Source organism: Sinocyclocheilus rhinocerous, unplaced genomic scaffold (assembly GCF_001515625.1).
Source record: "Sinocyclocheilus rhinocerous isolate Xijiao unplaced genomic scaffold, SAMN03320098_v1.1 scaffold130, whole genome shotgun sequence".
In the NCBI taxonomy this organism is placed as follows: domain Eukaryota; kingdom Metazoa; phylum Chordata; class Actinopteri; order Cypriniformes; family Cyprinidae; genus Sinocyclocheilus; species Sinocyclocheilus rhinocerous.
This window is the reverse complement of record NW_015623500.1, coordinates 883750-904072: the sequence shown is the minus strand read 5'-3', so window position 1 is coordinate 904072 and position 20323 is coordinate 883750. Positions and strand designations below refer to the sequence as shown.

General features: G+C 36.4%; 1 protein-coding gene across 2 annotated transcripts in view; it reads right to left on the bottom strand.

Annotated features, from left to right (window-relative positions):
- Window positions 1–20323, bottom strand: part of LOC107705804 (protein jagged-1b) — a 65584-nt gene that overhangs the window by 6687 nt on the left and 38574 nt on the right. For both annotated transcript variants that reach the window (XM_016509382.1, XM_016509303.1), the window contains exons 2-6: window positions 13632–13689; window positions 4909–5163; window positions 3812–3872; window positions 3538–3668; window positions 356–475 (exon numbers count right to left, since the gene is read on the bottom strand). In XM_016509382.1, the coding sequence (XP_016364868.1) occupies window positions 356–475; window positions 3538–3668; window positions 3812–3872; window positions 4909–5163; window positions 13632–13689 (625 nt within the window). The remainder of the gene's footprint in view (window positions 1–355; window positions 476–3537; window positions 3669–3811; window positions 3873–4908; window positions 5164–13631; window positions 13690–20323) is intronic.

Here is a 20323-nt window from a genome sequence, read left to right as displayed (position 1 = left end):
AAGAGTGCGTATTTTAAGCTGTTGTTATCTGTATTTGTCATCTTACAGTGATTCTTGGTTTGATGCTTCAAACTCCAGAGCAGTCTTGCTGTAAATTTATCTCTTATCAACACCTCACAGAGCTACATCAGAGATCACGTTAACACAGACTAAATTATCATTACCGAGGAGATAATTGGTCAGACTCATGCAGGGTGGCACAGCGAAAAATAAGAGCTTATAACATGCCGTGCTTCATCTAGGAGTGACAACATTCTGCAGATTTTATTCTCGCACAGCACATCTTTGAGGTGTGCTTGTAATAGGCTGTCAGGGTTGACAGACTTTATGGTTGTGTTTTATAGAGTCATCTCACCGATGTCACAATTGCGGCCACGGAAACCCTCCTGGCACACACACAGATACTCGTTGGGTTCAGTGTTGGTACATGTACCACCGTTCTTGCATGGCTGATGGTTACCACAATAATTCAGATCTGTATGCAAAAGAGAAAGAGATGTTTTTGCGGTTAGGAAAATCTGACAATTTATTATCTTGAAATTGATGTGTTTTAAAAAGGCAAATTCAAGTCGACACTAAATGAAAATTAACCTTTCTGAAAAGTGCATTCAATTGTATTGGTGCTAATATAAAACATTTTATGCATTAAGAAATAAATAGTGCTGTTGTAAAGGGTTTATCTGAGTGGTGTACACTCACATGAGTTGAACACTGTACTGTATAGTTTTCAGTAGTACTAGTAATAGTATTTCGCCATGCTGAAATGATGTAACTGGCAATGTTTCACTAAAATTTATGTCATGAGAATCCTAGTTGTGTAGTGTAGTGTTGTTTTGTGTTACGAAGAGCAAGAATTAGACTATGGAACACACTTATTATTGTGCTTTACCAGCAGAGCCACTTTACTCTCAACCAGTACAGTGGTGATTGCAAAATTTAGTATCAAACATCCATTTTCCATGATCCAATCAATTCCTGACGGATAAAATCAAGTCTCGTCACACATTTTTTCTTGTTAAATATTCTGTTTCACCAAATGTCACATTATGGTAATACACTGGGTTGTTTCATGTTGACTTAAGAAATAAAAAACAAAATTGTGGTAAAGACAAAACCAATGCAAATGTATCATCATTTAATTTTTCCTTGCAGCAAAAAAGAAAAATAAACAGCCCTCCAACAAACTTTGGCCAAATTAAAGCCACGTGATTCAAAGGACTGTTTTCTTACTCAGATTATATAAAAACGCCTATACACACAAACATACAAATCAGTATTAAATGATTTGTAAGAAAAACCTTTATTACATTTAAAACTGACTCAAAAAGTACTAAGCTATGTGCAAACAGATGGAATCCAATCCTGATCCACATGCCACCACTTCCAGCACTACAATATACCAACATCTGTAATAAGAACACATGTGACCTGCACTTTCACCCCTTTCCATCCATATGTCCCTAAAATGTACATGTACCACTGGGAACGGTTGCTTGTAGGAAAAGGATTTTCTAAACAATAATTTCAAGCTCAGACTCATGGGGTTACACAAAATGCCAGTTTGGTCTAGACACAAATTGAATTTGACGTCTCAGACTTTGTTTAAGTGTAGTTTACTTTATAAATCATACAAAATCTAACCAAGAATTCCTACGAGGTCATGCTTGAAGGGATGAGTTAAACTCAAATGGATTGATTCCTGAAGATTTACCCACAACAAGCAAGCATGCTTAACTGGAAGAATTATAACCACAACATACAAATAGACACACAAATTAAAACCAGTGCTATGATGGAAAATGATGCAGCCTGCATACTGGCTCCTGAGATCTGAGTTTAGAGGAAATGTGTGTGTGTGTGTGTATGTGTGTTTGTGAAAGCAATTGAGATCAAGCTAGTATCTACAGTTTTATGACCTCGATTCATCTGTCTGCATAGGTTTAGTCCTTCGTGTGTGTGTGTGTGTGTGTATATATTTATGTCTGTGTGAGGGTGTGACAGTACCATTCACACAACCGTTGAATGGCAAGAGCCTGTTTTAGCCTCCACCTCACGGCTCACGTTCTGTTTACCCAAGACTATCGGCTTACACCTCTACAAAGCCCTGACGAAACCCCACGCGTGGGTTCATATCAGCTAATCTGGATCTATTTACACAAACGTTGCCTACTCAGTAAGCAGTTAGCATGTCTTGGAATCAATCAATCTAATGACTCAGAATTTGTGGGCATGTGTGATAAAATATGTTGTCCGCTTTTCATTTTATTAATGCCAATGATTTTTTTATATGACATAACCATTTCATTTTCAACCTCTCTCCAAAACCCTGCCCTGCAAAGACACGACAGATGTTGTCAGAAATCCAGCACAAAATGATTGACAGGCAGACAACATTTCTGATAAAATAAAATGTTTTCCTATTAACATCTGTCAGGCAGTTTTTCTGATGAGTTGCAGGGCTACTCCAGCCATTTTTTTAAAATCCTGCCACCTGTCTCAAATAAACTTATAAATATCTTGGGTATTTTTCCCTAATAGTTTTATTCATTATAAAAGTTTGGGAACAGTAAGTTTTGTTTTTTATGTTTTGTTTTGAAAGAGAGAAAGAAAGAAAATAATATTTTTATTCAGCAAGAATGCATTAAATTGGTCAAAAGTGACAGTAAAGACATTTAGAATGTTAAAAAAAAAAAGATTTCTGTTCCAAATACTGTTCTTTTAAACTTCCTATTCATCAAAGAATCCTAAAATTCACGGTTTCCACAAAAATATTAAGCAACACAACTGTGTTCAACTGATCATAATAAGAAATGTTTGCATATCAGTATATTAGACTGGAGTAATGGCTGCTGAAAATTCAGATTTCTAAAATGTGTTAAAATAGAAAACAGTAATTTTGAATAGTAATATTTCACAATATTACAGTTTTATTTTTGATCAAATAAATGCAGCCTTGCTGAGCATAAGAGATTTCTTTTAAAAAATTAAAAATCTTACAACCCAAAACTTTTGAAAGGTATAGTGTACTGTATATTTAAATTATTTCTGACTGTCAAATTGAACCATCTTGTGAAATTTTGGGTCTTTGGTCTACTAATTTAAATAATCTTTTGTTGGTGATCAGTCACAGTTGTACAAACATTTTTAATAATGCTTACACCAGTCAATTTTTTAATGTTTCTTTTAAAAATGAATGTCACTGCTGTCATCAAGCTTACAGCTGTTGGTCTATGTTAAGTGAACGCTGTGTAAAGCATCATCTCTTCCATTGTTAACAGGGTGTGAGAAAAGTGTAGAAATCTGCTTCTGTCTGCTGTCCTTAAATATGCGCATATATTACAGCTACAGCTAAGGACAACTAAGTGTCATCCACATTTTTTTTTTCCTTTAAAAGCAACTCATTGTGTTACACGTAAGATAGAAAGTTAAATGATGAGATTAATCACAAGTAAATATTTAAAACTGATTGATGGCCCTAGTAATAAGAACAGTCATTTTTGCACACACACCCACCAGCATATTTCCTTGTCATCTCACCTTTGTCACAGAGCAGGCCGCCCCAATTTGTGTCACACACACACTTCCAGGGTTCAGTGCAAGTGCCGTGATCACACCCAGGAAACGTCTCACACTCATCGCACAGATCACCCTTCCAGCCATAATGACATCTACAGAGAGAGAAATTGGTTACAGCAGACAGGAAGTGAGAAAAAGACAAACAAAGGCAAGTAGGTGCTGAATATGGCATGCATCAGCGCTCGGTGGAGCTTGTAGAGAGGGTGTGATATTTCTGAAACCTGGACAGACTCACTTGCAATCTCCAGGCAGATCGCAGGAGCCGTGTTCCAAGTGACATCCCTGCTTACACACCGCTACAAGGATAACCATACATGCATACAGATGATTGATTTAGATTAATGATATGATGATCAAAATTATTCACTACAGACATCTTAAAAGTGCAGAGGAACATTTTCAAAACATGCATAACTGAATTAGACAAATACTTTAAAATGGACACATAATTTATTGCCAAATGCAACAGGTCATGATGTGACGCTCCTCTTACTTAACTATTGTTAACATAGTGCTTGCTAAATGTTTTGACTTAGGGTATGGTAGTAATATGGGCTCTTCCTTGATCATCTCAGGGGAGACATTTCTCTCTCCCTTAAGTTATTCTCTGCTGGAAAACGGATTTGGCCTCAATGGAATGTTGGAAAAGCATGTGAATAAATATTCCTGTAATCTAATTGTCATAGAAGGACAGAGTAAGTGCCGAACATGTTTTATCTTTACAATCTGCGAGACTTAAAGTGCCCCTTTTATGGATTTTTGAAAATTACCTTTCATGCAGTGTGTAACACAGCTGAAAGTGAATGAAAAAATCCTGCTAAGTTTTCAATCTGAAAGTGCACCGTGTATAAAGTTATTGTCTCTCAAAAGAAAGAGTCCACTCTGAATCATTGACTCTGAATCATTGAAATTAGTTGTTAAGAGTGTTTTTTGACCTTGCATGCATGTCAACCTGTTGTTGGGGACTCCCAAAACCAAAATATGAACCTTTCATAACCCATATTAAGGGCACTTTAAGAACACCTACTGAACATTTGCATTATAATATAATATAATATAATATAATATAATAATGAATTGTATTAATTTGAAATTTACCTAGATTTGTAACATAGAATAGAATAGAATAGAAAAAATGAATCTGGTTCACTTCATGACCTTGTTTTACTGAAAATTACATTGTTTAAACAACATTAAACCACATTCTGTAAAGCTTGTCTGATGAGTGAGCAACCAATGTGGGCAGGGCTTAAACAATAATCAGTTGTTATGTTTGTGTGTGAATAGCTTGAAGACCACAGTATTTAAAGACAATGTGCTGGAGCCACTCACCCTGTCTGCACTCTGCTCCAGTCCAGCCCTCCTTACACACCTTAGTACCAGAAGGATCACAGTCGAAATGGCCAAAAAAGTCATCTCGTGCTCGGCAGAGTTTGTTGCAGAGTGGGCCGTAGTAATTGGTGTCACAGCGGAATCGCAGGCGGTATTCCAGAGTGAATGTGCGGCCGTGATGCCGGAAGGACTGCCACTGCTCACCTGGGTTCAGCATGGAGGACAGCATCACTCGCTCTATTAATTCCTCCCTACCTGAGGGGGCAACAGACAGAGTAATGTATATGTATGTACTGTATATATGTGTATACAGTATACATAGATCTTTCTCATATTTTTCCTCCCCAAAAGGACATTGAAAAGCTATCAGATGATATGTGTTCGCAAAAGGACCTTAAAGGAATGTTCAGGGTTTGATACAATTTAAGATTTAAATGTAAATATGTTTTGTTTTGTTTTGTTTTTTTAAATTGACAGCTTAGTTTGACATGCCCCTTGTTTTTTTTTTTAAAGCAAGCTAAAACTTCTGTTGCAGTAAAGCACTTACAGTAGAAGTACATGTGGAACACAGGTGTTTTAAAAATAAAAATAAATAAATAAAACATCTTATAAATATTAAACATTATACACTACTATTTGAACGTTTGCAGTCAGAAAGATGTATTAATGCTTTTGCTTAATGCTCACCAAGGCATTTATTTGATCAAAAATACAGTAAAAACAATAATATTATAAAATATTACTACAATATAAAATAACTGTTTTGTATTTTATTATATTTTAAAAACTAATTTATTCCTGTGATGCAAAGCTGAATTTTCAGCAGCCATTACTCCAGTCTTCAGTTTCATACGATCCTTCAGAAGTCATTCTAATATGCTGATTTGTTGCTTAAGAAATATTTCTTATTATTATCAATGTTGAAAATAGTTGTGCTGCTTAATATTTTAAGCCACAATATATGTTTGTCAGAATTACCATGATATATGGTGACAGATTATTAGAAAGTTCAAAAGAACAGCATTTATTTGCAATAGTAAAGTTTTGTAACATTATAAATGCCTTTACTGTCACTTTTGATACATTTAATGTATCTTTGCTGAATAAAAGTATTATTTATTATTATTAGCCTATTTTTAATCTTACTGACCCCAGACAATTGACTGGTAGTTTACATGTTATCATGAGATTCGCATGAATCCAAATGTTGATCTTTGTGTTGTATCTAATTTTAACTTCACAAACTCTGTTGTCATGACAATTTCACAGAAAGAAAACTTGCCTAACAGATGAGATCATCTGGGCTTAAAAACAAAGGAATGAAAACAGCGAAGAGTAAAGGTGTTCAAACATAGATAAGTTTTCCTTAGCAACCCCACACACGCAATCAAAATAAACACATCAACCGCATACAGTGACCCCAAAAAGTATGTGGACCCTTAAGGCAGGTTCACACACACAGATCTGGACATGATTGTCTCATCCTCTTCTGTTAATGAACTGCAGTGTAAGCACAGTCAGTAATTACTGCTGTGGTCCATTTAAATATCATTCTACTACAGTCCATTAGAGATGTAAATGACTACAGCAGAGCTGCACTCATGCAGAAAACCTTGAGCTCAGTTTATCACTGACATGTTAAGGCACATGAATTTACATGAACATAAGTCTGATCTCTCTCGGGGATGTAAGATAACTATCACACAAGATCCATCAAACCCATAAGAAAGCAATTAAACACTCCTTCTCAATCCTGTGATCAGTGATTTTGGATTTAGAGAGTGGCTCAATGATAAGAGACGGTGAGACTGTCTTTGGTACACTGTGGTCCTTTATTAAAGCATTTGGTCATCGCAATCACATGATTCCAGAAATGATTGATCAAGAGGGCTGAAGACTGAACTACAAATGCTTTGGGATTCAGTGTGAGAATATGCAAATATATATATATATATATATATATATTTATATCTGTACAGAACCAGGGTAAAGCAACATTTAATTGGTCCCGTCACATGGGATGCTGAGCTAGAATTTGCATTCGACTGACCAAAAAGAACTGAATTGCAATTCAAAGACATTTAACAGTCAAAAGTATCCAAAATATATATAATTAGATTAAAGGGTTAGTTCACCCCAAAATGAAAATTCTGTCATTAATTACTCACCCTAATGTCGTTCCAAACCCGTGAGACCTTCGTTCATCATCTGAATACAAATTAAAATATTTTTTATTAAATCAGAGAGCTCTCTGACCCTCCAATAGACAGCAACGCAACTGCAATGTTCCCAGGTCCAGAAACGTAGTAAGGACATCGAGAGCAAAGCAGTCCATGTGACAGTCCATCAGTGGCTCAACTTCAATTTTGCGAAGCTACGAGAATACTTTTTGTGTGCAAAGAAAACAAAAATAACAATTTATTCAATAATTTTTCTCCCCAGAGTTACGTCTTCAGCTATTTTGAAGAGTACCCAAGAATGTAATCAGCACAGTGGGGGGGGGACATGAATGTAACCAGCGTAGTCAGTGTTTTATACACTTAGGGGAAAGCATGCGTATGCATTGTGATACTCTCCAAAATGGCGGAAGACGGTAACTCGGGGGAGAAGAATTGTTGAATAAAGTCATTATTTTTGTTTTCTTTGCATTCTAAAAGTATTCTCGTAGCTTTGCAAAACTGAAGTTAAGCCACTGATGTCACATGGACTGTTTTACCGATGTCCTTACTACGTTTCTGGACTTGGGAACATTACAGTTGCGTTGCTGTCTATGGGAGGGTCAGACAGCTCTCAGATTCCATCAAAAATATCTTAATTTGTGTTCCGAAGATATCTTACAGGTTTGGAACGACATGAGGATGAGTAATTAATGACTTTGAATTAATTAATTTTCATTTAGGGGTGAACTAACCCTTTAAATCAGGGGTGTCAAACTCAGTTCCTGGAGGGCCACAGCCCTGCAGAGTTTAGTTCAAGGCAAGGCAAGTTTATTTATATAGCACATTTCATACACAATGGTAATTCAAAGTGCTTTACATAAAAGAAAGTAAAATAATCATAAAAAATAATCATAACAATAAAACAAGAAATTTAAAAACTTTTATAATGATTAAAAAATTGATTTAAAATTAATTTAAAACAGTTAAAAATATAAAATGAGTATACATAAAATAACAGCGCAATCAAGTTCCAACCCTGCTCCAACACACATACCATGTAGTTTTCAAATAAGTCTAAAGGACCTGATTAGCTGGATCAGGTGTGTTTAATTAGGGTTGGAGCTAAACTCTGCAGGGCTGCGGCCCTCTAGGAATTGAGTTTGACACCCCTGCTTTAAGTTAATTTCAAGTTCATACTTACTGATAGTTATTTATTCCTATTTATTGTCTGATTTTTTTTAACATTCTTTTTTAACTGAATAAACATTTCAGCTAAGTTTAATACTGTCAGAACAATTACCAAATCAAACCAAAGCAAAGAAAAAAGACTTTGGCACAATGCTACATGTGCTCCATTACAATTTAATGTGGTGACTTGTTCAATTAAGTAACTTGGCTTATTTACTTATTCTTTTGCTTTTTTGTGCCTTTTTTGGTCACATACCTGTTTGAAAGCATTTTTGGATGTGTGCATATTACAATTAGGGCAGTCGTGGCCTAATGGATAGCGAGTCGGACTTGTAACCCAAAAGTCGCGGGTTCGAGTCTCAGGTCCGGCAGGGATTGTAGGTGGGGAGAGTGAATATCCAGCGCTCTCTCCACCTTCAATACCACGACTGAGGTGAGACCTTTGAGCAAGGCACTGAACCCCCAACAGCTCCCTGGGTGCCTTGCATTTTTCTGCGTTTGAACAATGAAGCGATCCTGGCATGCCACCTGTTCTGTGTTCGGATGTACAGGCTCACAGGTGTCCTTACACAGAAACCCAGCTTCATAGCATAAACGACGGTAACTCGGGGGAGAAGAATTGTTGAATAAAGTCATTATTTTTGTTTTCTTTGCATTCTAAAAGTATTCTCGTAGCTTTGCAAAACTGAAGTTAAGCCACTGATGTCACATGGACTGTTTTACCGATGTCCTTACTACGTTTCTGGACTTGGGAACATTACAGTTGCGTTGCTGTCTATGGGAGGGTCAGACAGCTCTCAGATTCCATCAAAAATATCTTAATTTGTGTTCCGAAGATATCTTACAGGTTTGGAACGACATGAGGATGAGTAATTAATGACTTTGAATTAATTAATTTTCATTTAGGGGTGAACTAACCCTTTAAATCAGGGGTGTCAAACTCAGTTCCTGGAGGGCCACAGCCCTGCAGAGTTTAGTTCAAGGCAAGGCAAGTTTATTTATATAGCACATTTCATACACAATGGTAATTCAAAGTGCTTTACATAAAAGAAAGTAAAATAATCATAAAAAATAATCATAACAATAAAACAAGAAATTTAAAAACTTTTATAATGATTAAAAAATTGATTTAAAATTAATTTAAAACAGTTAAAAATATAAAATGAGTATACATAAAATAACAGCGCAATCAAGTTCCAACCCTGCTCCAACACACATACCATGTAGTTTTCAAATAAGTCTAAAGGACCTGATTAGCTGGATCAGGTGTGTTTAATTAGGGTTGGAGCTAAACTCTGCAGGGCTGCGGCCCTCTAGGAATTGAGTTTGACACCCCTGCTTTAAGTTAATTTCAAGTTCATACTTACTGATAGTTATTTATTCCTATTTATTGTCTGATTTTTTTTAACATTCTTTTTTAACTGAATAAACATTTCAGCTAAGTTTAATACTGTCAGAACAATTACCAAATCAAACCAAAGCAAAGAAAAAAGACTTTGGCACAATGCTACATGTGCTCCATTACAATTTAATGTGGTGACTTGTTCAATTAAGTAACTTGGCTTATTTACTTATTCTTTTGCTTTTTTGTGCCTTTTTTGGTCACATACCTGTTTGAAAGCATTTTTGGATGTGTGCATATTACAATTAGGGCAGTCGTGGCCTAATGGATAGCGAGTCGGACTTGTAACCCAAAAGTCGCGGGTTCGAGTCTCAGGTCCGGCAGGGATTGTAGGTGGGGAGAGTGAATATCCAGCGCTCTCTCCACCTTCAATACCACGACTGAGGTGAGACCTTTGAGCAAGGCACTGAACCCCCAACAGCTCCCTGGGTGCCTTGCATTTTTCTGCGTTTGAACAATGAAGCGATCCTGGCATGCCACCTGTTCTGTGTTCGGATGTACAGGCTCACAGGTGTCCTTACACAGAAACCCAGCTTCATAGCATAAACACAGCCCTGAGTGAGAAGCAGCAGTCCGCCATTACTGGAGATATACAATTGCCTTGTCCAAATACCCACACTTGCGGTCTTGGCCACTTGAGAGCGCGTCCGGAGCGGTATTCGAGGCTCTCGTGAGAGGTCACGGAAACCTTTCCAATGTATGTGAAATATTAATAATAATTAGATATTACATATAATTTGGTAGTAAAACAAAGAGTTGCATGTTTTATTGGTGCAAATGAGTAGTGGTGATAATTACTTTTTACAACATTTGCAACTGCTTTTTATCACTAGAAGCACCACAAAATTAAATTGTCATCTGATATAGGGACTACTGAACAGACATTTAGAAGTTGATTTTAAAATGCAAAAGTATTGAAAATAAAAATAAAGCTCTGTAAACACTTGCATTTTTACAACACTATAAGTGTGTCCCATCAGGTAATGAAAAGTTCTACACACACTTGTGGTCTTCATGCTCACTTGAACACTTGGACCAAATACAGGAAATACGTCATAGAAGTAGTCAAGTGGTCAAGTGCAAAGACCGCAAGTGTGGGTATTTGGACAAGGCAAAAGTCAGCGCCATTGTTCCTTCCTACTCGGGAGAAATTGCGATTGTGGGAGAAATCGTATTTCCTATCGTGTTCCCCCCTCGTGCTTTGCATGGTGGGTAAACTAAACACGCTACTGCAAGTGGGACTGGTAAAGTTTGTAATAGCATGCGATGGCACCATGAGACCAGCTATTTCGTCATTTTTATCTCGCCGTGCTCCTGTCTGTGTGATTCATAAACGCGCATTTATTATGCACGGTGCAATCAGATGACTGACTTTTAAACCGAGTACGTTTTCTGTAAAGATAACATGCTCGTACTAATAGTGGACTGTTTATTTGCAAAGGACAGCACCAGTATTGCTACAGTACTGTAGCATGAGCTTTTGAAACTCTGCCCTCTTCTCCGGGAGCACCAGCTCATTTGCATTTAAAGGGAAAGACACGAAAACGGCGTTTTGGCTCATACTCTAAAAGTGGCAATTTTAACAAACTATAAAAAATTATCTGTAGGGTATTTTGAGCTAAAACTTCACACACACTCTGGGGACATCAGAGACTTGTTTAACATCTTGTAAAAAGGGCATAATAGGTCACCTTTAAAGAGGTCATGAACTGCCATTTTTATTATTTTGTACTGTTCTCTGAGGTCCCCTTATAATGTTATCAACACTTTTACATCAAAAAACATAACTAAGAAGGCTATTCTCTGTCCTATTTTGACCCCGCTCATCAGAACACTCTGTTTGAATAGGTGTGGCAGATTGTAGACTTGGAAGAAAACACCCACTGCTATGATTGGCTAACAGTTGTGTATGTTTGACAGCCTGCATCCTTCACAGATGGACACTGCTGTGATTTAGGTTAAAAATGCATACATTAAATACTCAGTACATATCAAATGATCTGTAATAACAGACAAAGCAATAGTGATCACTTAATAAAAACAGTTACACTTGTGTGTTGCGACATTACTGTCGTATCCAATATAGTCGGCACAGCATCGTCTGTTAGTTTCAATCTTTCTGAAAATCCTGCATCGAATTGTGCTCTGTTTGTAAAAGAATCTGCGGTAAAATGAAGTGAACAAAGGACCAAGTTAAAAATACAGTTTATCCACTCTTTCCTAATGTTGGGATCAGAAGAAGGGCAATGCAAAGACGGTGTTTTTCCACAACTTGGCACTGCACAGCATCTTGTTGCCTTCGAAGCCATCTTTATCTTTTTATTTCTGCGTAGACCTGCATTTGCCACCCTCGTTAATTCCACCACATACGTGAACCGATGGGCGGGGCTAAACAGGCAGCGATGTAGAAGCAGGTGTTGATCTTCTTCTATACGGAAGTGGTGTTTAGCCGCACTAGTACGTCATAAAGTGGCACATTCCACAACCTGTCATTTTGGTAGACTGGCTTCAATATAAGCTGTTTTTAGACTAACGAGAAAGTTTTGAGTTCTGAAACTTATAGGATGTTTTTATAGTAGAGATAGATCAAGGGAATTATGAGGTAGGGAGTGGGGCCCCCTTGGTCCGTTTGTGATCGCGTTCCGGGGTGGGGGTGGAGGTTGGGGTTGGTTCCTCTTGGTCCGTTCTCAATCGCGGGGCCCCCTCAAAGCACGGGACCAAAGGATGGCCCTGCTCATGTTGTATAAAAATACTGTATGTTTATGGGTAATACATACCATATATATATATTAAATTACACTTTCAGCAGTCATATGAATTTATTTGAGGGTTACCCCATTTTATTTATATTACCATGAATAAAAAATACAAAGTGCTATTCTCCGGCATGTTTGCTCAGTTATTCTGTATTTTATTTCCAGAATTTTTATAATAAAAAAAAAATTACTTGCGATTTAAAGTCATTCTTCATGTAATTCTTAATGGTGCACAACCCTGGACAGAAGATGTTTCGAAGATGATGAAATAAATGAGAAACTGAACAACACATGTCCTTGGCCCTTTCTTTCTCAAGACTTTTTCAAGGACACAATGGGTCAGGACGGACTTTGTTAAAGCTTGTTAAAGCTATCTGGCACTCAGATACATGGCTGTATTATAATCCAGAGTTGGCAGGAAAAAAAACGGCTCTACAATTCCAAACTCATGTCATTTCAACTCCCGGATCAGCTCACCTAAGCCTCACCTCACCAGAGACAAGCTGTAAATCCAATGAACGAGAGAAGGGATGGGTATAGCAAATGAAAAGACATGACAGGAGCTGGAGGGCAGTGAGAATGTGAGATTTAGAGAGAGAAGAGAAACAGAGAGATTTAAAAGAGAAACGAAGAGAAAATTACATTAAAAGAGAACAAGAATTCAGGAAAAAAGACAGAAAGTTTATGAGAAAGACCAAAAGAGGAGATGAGAGAAGTAGATGCGCCTGCATGTTTGAGAAACAAATTAAGTTTGGTTATTTATGAATATGAAGTGGCAATATCCAAGTGATTAAAATGTATCTCAGTGTTGTCTGAAGCATGCACATGTGTGTAATTTATTCATTAAATAGTCCACCATTATTGTGCATGAGAACATAATCAGTGTGTGTGATTGTGTGTGTGCAAAATCCAGCAACATATTTTCAGTAATGGAGCTTTTCTTCAATTATAAGGAGAAACAATCAGAAAGCAACACAGGAAATGAAAGAGTCATGGAGACTGACCCCGTGCATTACTCAGTTCTCTTGTAATCCCCAGAAGACAGCATGAGGGGTAAATACGGATTGACTGTCTGTTGTTGGCGATGTCCTTCTTTTCATTCTTTCTTTCTCTCTGCTATTATATTGCTACAAATCGTTTCTGTGAGGACACATATGATCCATGGATTTTTATTTTATTTAGTCACGCACACACACAGACACACACGTATCATCATACCTGCCTCTGATGTTTCATTGTCATGGTCCAGAGCCTCGATCACCAGAGAAAACGATTTCTAGACAAAGGAAAATAAACAAGGAAATGCATGTCAGTGCTTTTTATATTGCAACATGTACACGATACACCAAAAATGCTAAAACAATCCTGCAAATGCAGTAGAAATAATACATAATTTAGGGTAGAGTCTCAGTTTCTCAGAATTCTTTTTTTTTTTCACCATTTTATCATCAATCCTATAAAAAATCCTAATTTGGATTGCTTAGAAAAGTAACAGTGCGGTCTGCAAAATAAGTCACATGATCTGAGCAAATAAGGGACGAATTATGTGCCAAAGTTGAATAATTTGCTTGTGAAAAAGAAGTGTGCATAATTGTATTGAATATGTACTTGCAGTGTATTTCAAATCATAAAAAGTATATTAAAAAAAAAACTGTACAGATAATCTTGCATATAATATAATATTAGTGAAATAAAATGCCACTTAAGAGAGTAGACTTTCAGGACTGTTTCTTAAACACAAGTTTCTTAAGCACACTTTAAAAAGTGCAAACTGAAAGTTTTAAAGTATATATTAAATCATTATTTTGAAATAATATGTTGTTGTGCTTTAAAGTATTACACCAGAATTACATACTAAAGCACATATAAAGTACTTGATTATAATTTTACCTGTAGTGTGTTATTCAATATTACATTTAAAGTTAAGGTATTTTAAATGTACTAAATTACGACTCCATTACAAATGCGTAATTACAAATATATTTTAATACATTATGTAAAAGCTTCAATAAAAATGGCATTAAAGTATATTTTAGTTTGCCAGAAATGTGTGTAAGTACACAACCATATTTCAAAGGCAAGAAGTAATTGTGAAATTACATAAAGTTGTACTATTTAAATGGGTCAAAAAAGCACTCTAAAGTTCAGATAATTGCATTTAATATAAAATTTAATTATAATATGTTTTTCATTTAATTGCAAATAACATGCAATTAAGTGTCTGAAAACTAATTTAATGCTAATTTAATAGTGAGAATTGGTCCCTTGTTACAGTTTTTTCAGTAATAATAAAAGCATGCTAAACTGTACTTCTTTTTCACAAGGGGTTAAGGGTTTGTTCTATAGTAAACACCACCAATAAAGTACAGATGTGTTTGTGATGTGCTTTTCATGCTGAAATTTGCTACTGGATCTCATGGTTTGAGCTTTTCCTCTGATAGCTACATCTCTAAAGTCCAGTGGGGGAACAGATGGTGACACTGAAAACAACAGAAATCCCAGAAAACAGAAGAATGTCACCATTGATTTGCGGCAGCACCGAGACCAAGCCTCTCTGCAGACTAAATACAGTACCAATCATCCCCAGACAACTGACAGTCATGAGTACTTAAACAAATAGAGCACTTCAAACACTATTGAACAAGCGGCTGCAAGATCACAACGTGATTTAAAAGGGGAGCTGACAAATTCATGAGAGCATCAACGAGTAGAAAAAGACAGACAGGGACGAAGAAAAAAAAGAGAGGAGGACAATTTTCGTCTTCCTCCCTGTGTCCCCTAAATGAATAATTCAAAGCCACACTCTCGTTCTCCAGTGAGAGGTCCAAACCCTGCCATGCAAATGACGCAGCTGCAGCATTCTGGGTAGCGAAACTCTAAAAGGCAGTGTGGATGTACGGTCACGCCTGTCTCGTAAGTGGCCACCACAGAGGAGAGGAGCTGAGCAAGGGACGGAGAGAGAAGACATGAGAGGCGTAGGAACGATTGGCACGAGTGAGGGAGCTTGATAAAAGTGCTGTTATAAGGGTTGAGAGAACATGATTCAGTGATTGAATGACTGACTGGGAAACGGACATGAGATGAAGAAGAATTGCTTCATGTGACTGAAAAGCATCTTGCATTAAATACACACAACAGAGCTTAAGCTTCATAATTAAATTCCCGATTCAACAGCACATGCATAAAAAAACTGACTTCAATTGCCGCAGCTCAAACGATAAAAGCTCTTCCATGTAAATGTGAGTTTTTGTCACTAGCCATGATTGTGACAATTAGCATTCCCATATCCATTAGCATTTCCACTCATCTCAATGGCAGGTGCTTGACTAGCACTATATTTAAATATTATTATATGAAAATATAAATATGTAACTTAGATTTAAATGTTTCTTGCAAATACATTTAGTTCAATAATGTTTAATCAGAATACACTGCTATTTTGAAATGATCATCAATGCTGAAAGATGTGTTTCAACCCTGAATGGTGTACTAATAGTTACTCGCATTAAACATAATGAGGTCAAGTCACAATGTAGCGTTTGAAAGGTTTCTCATGGAAAAATGCCTACTACTCACTATTTTAAAGGTTTATTCAGTGGTTAGTAGTTAACAACTACTGTTTACTTACTATTTTAAATGTTCATTTAGCAGTTCAGTAATTAAAAATGTAGAGTCATCTGAATGGTATACACTCAAGAACATACATACTCAAAATAGTTTTCTATAAAAAAGTGTTTTAGTTATGTAGATGCAGTTCACCCTCCTTAAAGGGATAGTTCATCCAAAAATGAACATTCTGTCATCATTTACTCACCTTCCATGTGGAAGCCCGCTTCCGCCACTGAATAAAAAAAAAAAAAGTAATTGCAAGTTTTTATCACAATTTTGACTTTTTTTCAGAATTGCATAATACAAACTCACAATTCTGCCTTTTTTCTTCCAAATGCGAGTTTATATCTCACAATTCTGCCTTTTTTTCTCAGAATTGTGAGATATATACTCGCAATTGTGAGTTCTAAAATCTAATTCTTAGGGGGAAAAAGACATATGTTCTCAGAACTGCGAGTTTAGGCTATATCTCACAATTCTGACTTAATAACTCGTAATTGCATTTTATAAAGCCAGAACTCGCAATTCTGAGAAAAGTCACAATTTCGAGATAAAAACTCAAAATTCTGAAAAAAAAGTCGGAATTGTGAGTTTATATCTCACAATTCTGACTTTCTCCGAATTGCGACTTTATTTCTCAGAATTGCAAGTTTAAATCTTGCAATTGCGAGTTTATATCATGCAATACTGACTTTATAACTTGCAACTGTACATTTAAATTTCGCAATTCTGAGTTTTTTCTCACAATTGTGAGTTTTTGTCATGTAATACTGGCTTTAGGACTCACAACTGCAAGATTATATCATGCAGTTCTGAGAGAAATGTCAGAACTGCGAGTTTATATCTCATAATTCTGACTTTATAACTCCCAATTGCGAGTTTATATCTCATATCTCTGAGAAAAAATGTCAGAATTGCGAGGTTTTTTTTATCATGCAATTTTGAGAAAAAAACACGAATTACAAGATTAAACTCGTAATTGTGAGAAAAAAAGACAAAATTGTAAGATAAAAACTCGCAATTACCTTTTTTTTTTGTCAGTGGCGGAAACGGGCTTCCATTCCTTCATGTTGTTCCAAACCTGTATGAGATTTCTTCTGTTGAACATAAAAGAAGATATTTTGAAGAATATGGGGAACCAAACAGTTGATGGACCCCACTAACCTCCATATTATATATATATGATATATATTACAATTTCTATAAATATATATTACAATGGAAGTCAATGGGAACCATCAACTTTGTTTGGTTACACAATTTCTTAAAAATATCCTTTTTGTGTGTGTTCACAAGAAGAAAGAAATGTATACAGGTTTGGAACAAGTTGAGGTTGAGCAAATTAGGATTTTTTAGTTTAACTACATACAACTATAGATACATTATCTGTTTAATGTATTTTGTCAGTCCTCATGCTCATTGGCTGCTAATAGATAAAAAAAAACCTACTGAAAATGCCTTTAAAAAATAGTAGGCAGTATACACAGTGTATACTATACAATGCAGTATTACTGCTCCACCTAAATCTCATTGGTCTAAAATCCTGCTCCGCACAACTATTAATCATATACATTATGTTGTATTACAGCATCGCACAGCACTTTTTGCTTTCTGTGTGGACAATCAAATTACTTGTTGCTAAAACCTCTCATGTATTTCCTGGTAAGAACACAATCTACAAACTAAGTATAAATCAGTATAAAACAACAGTACGACAGGTATGTGTTAGCTAATGCTAAGTATCTTATAAATGTTTTATATAATAAGCTAACAGTCATTACACAATGTAAACAACATGTTTCACATCCTTAATGCCCACTTCAGAGACAAAGACAGCACTGAGATGAAAACACATTTGCACTTTATTACTCCAGAGATGTGATTTGTGTTGTAACAGCACATACACAATCTCTCTCACACATATTTGCTCACTCAAATGAGTAATAGCTTTCCACAATTGCTCTTCACAACAGCACTCTTAAAAATAACATCCAGCACTACATACCCTTTCTTTTTCCTCTTAACACATTCACACACACACACACACACACACACACACACACAGCATGCCCTCAGTGCCCTAACAAGCTCGAAACATTCACAGCACCCACACCCTTAAATAAACAACCAGAACAAAGGCAAATTTCTCAGACACACAAACAAAAATGTCCACCTACAGTGGTCCCCTCTTAGGCCCTGGAGCCCTCTCTCAGCCTCCTGCAATGAGATAACCCAAACCACTCAAGCTCAGTGTTTGACACCCTCACACACACACACACACACACACACACACGCACGCATGCATGCACAAGCAAGCCTTATGCCGAGTTCACACTGCACGATTTTAGCCCGATTTTTCACTCGCCGACAGGTTTTGCGAAATCGTCAACAAATGCCCGAAATCGGAGGCAAATCGGTGCTCGTTCACGCGAGTGACAATCACGCAGTGTGAATTATCAATGACGCGATCTGAGGTAATCGCCGACACGTCGCCGACGCCCGCAAAATATTTGCCATGCTACATTACCTCCAACTCTCTTTGCAGAACACCCAATCCCTGTTCTTTTTAATCTGTTTTTCTTTTTCTCCTTGTAGCTGGAAATCAGCTCACACACAATTTGCGGGCTATAGGCTATATATTTTTTTTAATAATTCCAGTCTCGCTCGAGAACTTCGGTCTGACGCACGCGGGTTCTCGCGTTATTTCCTTATTACTTCTCGCGTGTGTTTTGTTGTGAAACGTAGTTTGCGGACCAGACAGAGCTGTCGGCGATTCTTCCTATTGTTAAGTCATGCAGTGTGAAACCCCCTGTCGCCGATCCATCGTGCAATGTGAACACAGCAGCAACTGAATGCTACCCCAGATAGTCACGCAGTGTGAAAACAACGGCGATCCGACGAGTTTGAAAATCATGCAGTGTGAACTCGGCATAAGCCCAGACTGTCTATCCCCATTATCAAAAACATAACTCAAAAACTTAACTCTCTTTCTCTCTCTCTCTTTCTCTCTCTCTCAATTTTTGAGTGTTAACAATGGTGCTAGAGGGCTAAAAATTAATTAGCACAAATCAAAAAGTATAAAACAAAATTGTGTATTATATAAATATAGCGGTGTGTACCACAGCACACAACACATAGCTACACATAAAACTGAATTAATCTGTGGTTTTTAATGAATTTGGCAAGCCAATGAAAGTCACTTGCTTCATATCTGAATTAATCAGCCATTTGAATTAATCAGTTGAATGAATGGCTGAATGACTCACTCATTAAAAGAGTGACTTGGCACCACTTAATGGCAGTTTTGGTATCATATTGAGAGTATCATTTTTTTTTAAATACTTTCATATTTCATATTTCATATTCATCATTAAAAAACATTATTTCCCTTTCTTTGTCATATCTTTGCACATCATGTAATTAGATTAAAAATGTTATTCGCTTGTGTGGTCCTGGTATTCCCTACTTTATAGGGCCCAAATGGGGACATGGATAGTAATGCCAGTAAATTTTGACCTTTTGAGGACATTTTTTGAGGGGGGTGGGGGCCTATGAGGAAACAAGCTTATAAATCATACAGAATGATACATGTTCCATGCATTGTGTGATGGTATAACAACAACTTATACCAAATTAAATAACTACAGTTTACATTATCATTATAGTAAAGTGAATAAATAAAATAATATAATATAATATATAATATATAATAATGGCATGGGAGCAAAACACAACAACACAGGAACACAGGTCTGACATGGGCATGACAATAATATAATATAATATAATATAATATAATATAATATAAAATAACATATAATAATATAATATAATATAATATAATATAATAATTAAAGCATTTAAACTGAAATCTGTCAGCTAAATATAAAAAAAAAAAACGTGAACGTGTGAATTCTTTTATAGTCATCTAAACATCCCCATGCAGAGTTTGCACACTACCAGTGTTAATTTCGTCAGCGAAGACGACGACAAAAAATATTCGTTAACGAAAATTTTTTTTCTGTGACTAAGACTAGAGGTTGACAAGCTAAAACTAATATCTGATGACGATATTATGATGAAATTTATGCCGTGTCTTCGTTAACTAGACGAGACGGGACTATATGTTATTTGAGGACTACAGGACATTCAAAATACATCCTATAGAATAGGCTAACTGTCCTCTTTCAAAATGTGCGTCCCTGTCATTAGATTGCAATCGGATAAGGGGCGTTTGCATATTTAATCTCAGTATGGCAGCCGCAGTGGATGGATAGGCTACCAAAACGCGAACTAGCGAT